This window comes from Branchiostoma belcheri, unplaced genomic scaffold (assembly GCF_001625305.1).
Source record: "Branchiostoma belcheri isolate BF01 breed outbred unplaced genomic scaffold, Haploidv18h27 scaffold478, whole genome shotgun sequence".
In the NCBI taxonomy this organism is placed as follows: domain Eukaryota; kingdom Metazoa; phylum Chordata; class Leptocardii; order Amphioxiformes; family Branchiostomatidae; genus Branchiostoma; species Branchiostoma belcheri.
In genome coordinates, this window is record NW_017804107.1 from 25,743 (window position 1) to 33,422 (window position 7,680).

At 38.7% G+C, this 7,680-nt stretch overlaps 1 protein-coding gene across 1 annotated transcript in view; it reads left to right on the forward strand.

Moving 5' to 3' along the window:
• Positions 1 to 2,848, forward strand: part of LOC109479299 (copine family protein 2-like) — a 3,031-nt gene extending 183 nt beyond the window's left edge. The window contains exons 2-4 of the mRNA XM_019781255.1: positions 350 to 450; positions 1,880 to 2,128; positions 2,515 to 2,848. Of these exons, the coding sequence (XP_019636814.1) occupies positions 350 to 450; positions 1,880 to 2,128; positions 2,515 to 2,823 (659 nt within the window). The 3' untranslated portion in view covers positions 2,824 to 2,848. The remainder of the gene's footprint in view (positions 1 to 349; positions 451 to 1,879; positions 2,129 to 2,514) is intronic.
• The last annotated feature ends 4,832 nt before the right edge of the window (positions 2,849 to 7,680 follow it).

Consider the following 7,680-nt stretch of genomic DNA (forward strand, 5'->3'; position numbering starts at 1 on the left):
AATTCAGAATCAACTGCAAAATGCTCATATTTTGCCCTGAACAGTTGAAAACAGTCCTTTTCTTCCTAGTTGTTACAGTTATTCCATCTTTCAATGCAGTGGTATCATTAAAAGTTCAAAATTCAATGTTTAAATTTTGAACCAGCCTGGTGTGTTGACTTCATGGCTCCTTTCGTACCATTTTGGGCCATAATAGGTTGCCTAGGCCTGTTTTTATTTTTATTTCGCCCGCCTGCTCCATTATTTTTCTAGAAAAATCCATTAACCAAGAATTTAAATTGGTGTGGCCTAAATTCTAATGACTGCCAGGAATGATCTGTAATGACTCTTGTTTTTCTCTCTCTACCAGGTATTGACTACACAAAGAGTAATGTCTATCAAGGTCAGGTGACCTTTGGTGGGCGGAGCCTTCATCACGTCGACCCTGATGTCCTAAATCCTTACCAACAGGTACATCATCTCATATTCATAACCCCACCATTGTCAAACTAATGTTGTTTATCAGTATACAGTCAAACCTGTACAAGCCGGCCACCCAGGGGACCAAAGAAAGGTGGTCACCTTGGACAGGTGGTCTCCTTGAAGAGTCACTTCACAACATGACTGAGGCATAAATGGTTTCCATGTAGAGATGTTTTAATGTCAAATGCTGTAAACATCTTCAGTTCTGTGGTGAATGCGCTGGAGAGGGTGGCACATGGAACACTTTACGTTGAACAAAAAAATTGTCCAGTAGTCGAGGCAAACTGGCTAAGTTTCTCCATGAATTCTCATTAGTCATCATCAATGATCCAACATGATATCAAAAATGATGTGGTCACAATGGACAGGTATTGGGCCTTTAGTGGACCCAACTCAGGGTGGTCGCGGCTGCGTTGGCCAGGTGGTCACCTTGGACAGGTTGCTGAATGCAAATGTGTCAATAGGGAAAATTTTGGGACCGAGAAAAAGTGGTCACCATGGACAGATGGCCTGCTTAAAGAGGTGGTCACCTTGGCAGGTTTGACTGTACTAGTAGCAAACTTGTTTAAAGTTAAAACTTTTGGTCCAACACAAAAAATTCTCTCACCTAGAGCTTTCAACCAGTCACTCTGGTTTTCCTCAGTAGACTGACTCAGTGAAGCTTGTCACGTGGCTTCTTTGAAGTGTGACGAACACTGGGTCAAAGGTATCTGGTAGACGATGTTGGCCCCTGTAGTAAACTTGTCTAAGATGACCACCCAGGGGGAACATGGTCTTCTTATAATTAGACAAGTGGTTTTATTACACATGCACAAAAATTGGGACAAGACAAGACAGTCAGAACAAGAAAACTACAGAAAAATTTCCACCCATAATAGACTACTCCTTTGACCCTTTTTGATGGGGCACTTCTATTAAGTTTTTACTCTAAAATCTTTTAAATTCCACCACTGATTACATGTATCATGAATTGAAATAACTTTGTTAATTGTAAAGCAATCTTTTTTGACCAAAGAACACCCGTAACAAACATTAATGCAGCCCAGGTATGACCTGGGCTGCGATTACGTTCGATATGGGTGTTCCGGCCCGTGTGATAACTAGTGGTACGGCCCAGGGCTTCCAAATGTTCCATAGAACGATTTGAGCGCATTTCGCCCTAACTGCTTGCACCGCTTTCGAAAATGCGAATGCAAAATTCAGACGTTGGAATCAGTGTGGTTGCAATTTTTGGGTTTAGTAATAGGGACACCAAATTTTTGCTCATTTTGCATTGAAAGCCGTGTTTTTTTGGGTGGGTATGACATAGATATTTCGGCTATCGGGCAATCTGACACGCAGTCGGGCTGGTACCTCGGGCAATACGGAATACCCCGTGTTGTATTCTATATGTACATATATTGTCTTCTCCATCTAGGTCATTGCCATTCTCGGTGAGACTCTTTCTCACTTTGACGATGACGGTCTCATCCCTGCCTTTGGATTTGGCGATGCCTCGACCTCAGACAAGCGAGTGTTCCCGTTTAAGGAGACGGGGTTTTGTGACGGCTTCACGGACGTGTTACAGTGTTATAACCTGATCACGCCCAGAGTGAAGCTCAGCGGGCCCACAAACTTCGCCCCACTCATATATCAGGCCATCGATATAGTCAAGCAAACTAAAGCGGTAAGTTCACTGTACAGGAAAGCTGCTAACAATAACCCAGTCTCAAACATAACAGAGACATACATATTGTTACAACTTACAATAGTGATGGACAGAATGATTTGTCTGCATAAACTGTACCATAATGAATTGTAAATAATGAAAAGCTCTCTTCTTTTAATAAAACACAAGAGTGTACGCCTAGACAAAGGGATGGTTGAATCTACATGTACATCTACATCATGAATATACAAATTATAATACAATGCTAAAAAATAAACATGGAAGCCACAGATTGTTCTGAGCGCTTCAAGCGATATCGATCTATATAAACAAGTACGTTGTAAATAATGAGCAGCTGAATTTCACATACACCACAGCTGACAGTACTTTCCTGTCCTTGTTAGTACCACATCCTGGTGATTGTTGCTGACGGGCAGGTCACCAGCGAGCGCGCCACCCGTAACGCCATCGTCCAGGCCTCCAAGTACGCGCTGTCAATCATCCTGGTGGGCGTGGGGGACGGACCGTGGGACGCCATGCGCGACTTCGACGACAACCTTCCCAGCAGGCAGTTCGACAACTTCCAGTTTGTCGATTTTCACCAGGTTCGCGCGACCGCTCAGAATCCTGACACGGCGTTTGCGGTACAGGCACTGATGGAGATCCCAGACCAGTACAAGGCTATCAGACAGATGGGGTATCTGGATAACTAGTAGCTTTGAACAAACTGTAATCCACGATTTTTTTCGCAGTACGTATACTTTTAATTATGGGTTCCATATGGGTAAACCATATTGCTTTTTCTGATGTTTCTTCTTCTTCTTCTCCTCCTCCTCCTTCTCCTCCTGCCATTTTTTAAATGGATTCAGCTTCTTCATTTTAGGGCCCAAGGTCCTGAAATTTGGTATGGAGGTACAGTGGGCAAATACCCCTAGGCGTTTTTTAAATTTTTGTGATACAGGCTTTTAGAATGGTTTTATTTGAGTTTTTTGGCTGTGTTATAGCAAATGTATTACTGTGTTAGGGTGCCTTGTTTACCACGTTTGGACATGAGTCATCACAATGGAATGCAGGGCATCAACCAATAGGCATGCAGCTTTCCTCTATACTTCTTGCTGATTGGCTGTTGGGATTTAACTTGATTAACACCTGCACAGAAGCATTTCCATACTGACAGTATGTCTGTATTCAAGTGTTTTGGTAGGTATTTCAAGCTTTCCTGCTCCAGCAGTGGAATGCCGGGCATGGACGTTTTTTTTATTTTGAAAATCAACAGTTTGCATTATGCAATTAAAAATCCTAACCAATAAAGTAGGGAATAGCTATCCAACTGTTGTTTTAGTTGTATTTTACTTCATATTATAGTTATATCAATGTAAATCATTGTTTTCCCTTGTGTTTCCCATTCTTTCCCTGCCATGTCGTAAAATGTGGTGAACCCATCGCTGTATTTGCTCCAAAGCAAATATTGGCCTTTCTAGTTGTTCGCAGTTTTTCAAGTTACTTTTGTACCGCAAACTATAATATTACCTTGAACAAAGAATTTACCCATTTTCTTTTTAAAATTTTATGAACGTGCTTACTCCGTGAACTTATAGTTCCACGAACATGTCCATTTTTCTCAAACTGCAAATTTTGGCAACCCTGAACGTCAGTGAATTACAGTACACAGGGTTTGAAACGTACTCTCGTGGTGTGGGAGACGTCAAGTTGCTTGGCATTATCATTTTTTATTTGCCTAGTATATATTCTAGGCAGAAAAATGGACATGTTCGCACGTTCATCAATTTTTTCAAAGAAAATCTTTGTTCAAAGTAATAAGTTTGCAGTACACAAGTAACTTGAAAACACTTTGTACATTATACAAAGTGACCTTTTAAAAGTTTTGATACAGCAGCCCAGCTGACAACTTCAGAAATAGACTGTCCCACCACGGCTGTATCACTATTTTTTAAGGTAACATTACAAGAAGATATTTTGATATAAAGTGATTAATGATATATTTTGATAATGTGTGATACATGTTATAGTATGTAACACACAAAATGTAATATAATGTATTTTGATATTTGTATGTAATTTGTCTTTTCTAAAGTGCAGTGTAGTTATCGAAATAGCCGCACTCTCAAAAAGTATTTCGAGCCCTGCATACATGTACATGTATCTACTTCAATACATTCCATACACTCATAAATGTAATACTACATAATATTTATTATATAAAATGTGTTAAGTAAAGTAGAGTACATTGTTCTTTAAGCCACTGGTAGTAAGATTCCAGTTGAGGCAGCTCATCTGTTTTTTCAACTGTTATTCCTGGCTTGTGTGGACCCAGTGCCGTGTAGTTGTATACTACTGGATGGTATTTCACATGCTTGTCAAGTCTATGTTTGAATGTCTTTGAGGGTTAGACATTTAGGTAATGAAATACAAAAAAAAACAGTAACTCAAGCAACTGCATGGGTAATTTTGAAAATGGTAAGACGTTTCGAGTAGCATCCACTACCTTAAAAAGTTTCTTTAGTGACACATGAAAGCTCTGAAATTCGACAGGTTTTCATGTACAAGCAAGAACTATCGAACGTTTCTGTTAAATGTACTGCCTTTGTCTCAACTCTAGTAAAATACTATGTAATAATTTTGTACTATGCAATCTACATACATGTACATATATTTACTCAAATTAGAAAATCACGGTAATAATTTAAGTTCAAGTTCAATTTTATTTAAATCAACTGGCATGTACACAGATTCACAGAAAATGTGACATGAAATTCGTTGACAATTACAGTAAAAGCTCTCAACATGAAGACAACGATTAAAAGTAGCATAATTAAAAACCAGTAAAAAATACAAAACACTCGTGATGAACAGAGTTCAGTTCTTATACATTTTGTACTTGTACAACTTAATCGCTCTAGGAAAGAACAAAAGAACGAAATTCGAAAGAACGAATTGTACACAATAGAGAATATTTATTTATTTATTTATGAAGATTTGCCACATTTGTGGAAGGATTGACATAACAGGTGAGTATCACCTTTTCAAAGATGCCAACCCCGAGACAAGACTGTAAGGTTTGAACCACTCACACCGGGAAGGTCCCCTACTCTTTTCGATAAGTGCGGTGGGTTCTTTAACGTGCGTGGGGTGTGGCTCTCCCAAACACGGGACCTCCATTTAACGTCCTATCCGAGGGACGTCCCTAACCAAAGCTAGGTACTCATTTTCACCTGAGTGAAGTGAGGAAATTCGTGTAAAGTACCTTTCCAAGGGTACAACGTCGGGGCGCATGTTCGGACTTGTTCGGGTACGACCCGGAATCGAACCCGGGTCTCCCCGTTTCATAGTCCAGTGATGTACCACTACACCACACGACGCCACAAGTTTTGCCTGATGAGAATGATTGTATATTAGACTCTTAGAGTAGTAAGCAACGTCAACATACCATCAGAGCAAAATCCGTCTAATGTGTCAAATATTTATAAACTCATAGTTTTGCCTTAGTTTACAAATTTTGTAAACTAAGGCAAAACTAGTGGGTTTATAAATATTTGACACATTAGACGGATTTTGCTGTGATGGTATGTTGACGTTGCCCAAGTGACTTACATACTATCATGTATCATCACATTATTTTGTTGTAGCAGTGACAAGTCATGCTGTTGGTTGTACATTTTCCTGAATGTGAGCACTGCAGTTGGCTACATGTAGCTTGAAAGACAACTTTTAAACCACTCATCGTTATCCAAAAATGTGTAAAGCATCATGGACTGTATCACTTGCAGTGTAAATTTCAGTCCTGAAAGTTGAAGAATATGAAATTTGAAAAATTGTCTATATATAGCAGTATATTTGTAGTCATCTCCCTTTAATTTGTTCAGATTCCTTCTGGACATAAAAAGTAGTCTCTTTGTTTGGGACTCAAGTTATGGTTCTTTATTGACAAAAGTACAGGGACTTTTGTATGGTCTACTACAACTTATAGAAGCAAATAATTAAATTAAATGCATCATTAAAAACCCTTCACTATCACTTATTTTACATGTAGTGTTATTATGCAGTAATCTATTTGACAATTGTTACCATGCAGATTTGTTCTTCAATTATTACTATCCGGATTCTATACTTCCACTTTTACTACAACTGTATGTGTGCTATTTATTTCACTTGCGATGTTGCCATACATAATAATTATGGGTTCACCACACCACGAAGTGGTGGTGAACCCATATTGCTTTTTCTGATGTTTCTTCTCCTTCTTCTTCTTCTCCTGCCATTTTTTAAATGGATTCAGCTTCTTCATTTTAGGGCCTAAGGTCCTGAAATTTGGTATGGAGGTACAGTGGGCAAATATCCCTAGGCGTTTTTTAAATTTTTATGATACAGGCTTTTAGAATGGTTTTATTTGAGTTTTTTGGCTGTGTTATAGCAAATGTATTACCAGGGTGGGAAGGGGTGGGGTGACTCAATGCTTTATGGGAATTTAGGCTTGTTACAAAATGGCCGCCAAGCAAGATGGCGGCTCATGGAGTACATGTTGGAAAACAGATCACAGTTCACCAGGATGACCACGTAAGACTACATACCAGGTACGCATAGACGTAGGATACATTGGTGCTTCATCTTTTATGTGACTTGTACTTATAGAAGAGCCGATTGCCCTGTTTCTGAACCTTTCGTCCTGGGAAACTGCAGTTTGTGCCCCCTGATGACATTAAAATTTGATCTGTGATAGTATGGAAGTTCGAAATCGCATTTAAAGTACTGATTTAATTACTACTATATGGGCCCTTTTAACACTGAAAACCTGAAAATAATCAGTGGAACCGATGTCGAGAAATTGAATCCACAATGTATTTGCCCCCCTCCCACCCACTGAACAAAGTGTGTTTGGTTCAAGCGCTGGCATAAATTCAAAAATATGACACGATCTTTTTGAAAGTAGGATAAAACTTCAATACATATATCAAACCAACATATTCCGGAATTTGAAAGAAATCAGGACTTTTGATCCAGAAATAGAGACTGTCAAAGTTGCTTCAAATTGGGGCAGCCATTTTGTTTACACCATGTGAAACTTCAAGCACAGGCATAAATTATAAAAATTCAACTGATGTTCTGCAAACTGAAATCAAACATGACTTCATACATCACTCCAACACATTCTGGAATATTAAGGAGATGCCAACTTCCTATTTAGAAATATAGACTGTCGAACTTACCTAAAATTTAGTCAGCCATTTTGTTTACAGTGTGTGAACTTTAAGTGCTGGCATAAATTCAAAAAAATCAACTAATCTTGTTTAAAATGAAATGAAACACAGCAAAATATATCCCCCCAAACTATTCCAGGATATGGAAGAGATCCAGGTTATTTGATGAAGAAATATAGACTGTACAAAAGTTTACCTAACTATTTTGGCGGCCATCTTGTTTACATTCCTCAACTTCAATTGCTGGCATAAATTTAAAAAAATCAACTGATCTTCTTCAAAGTCAAATAAAACTTAAGTACATATACCCCTTTTAAATTATATCAGGATGTCGAACAGATCTGTGTAATATGA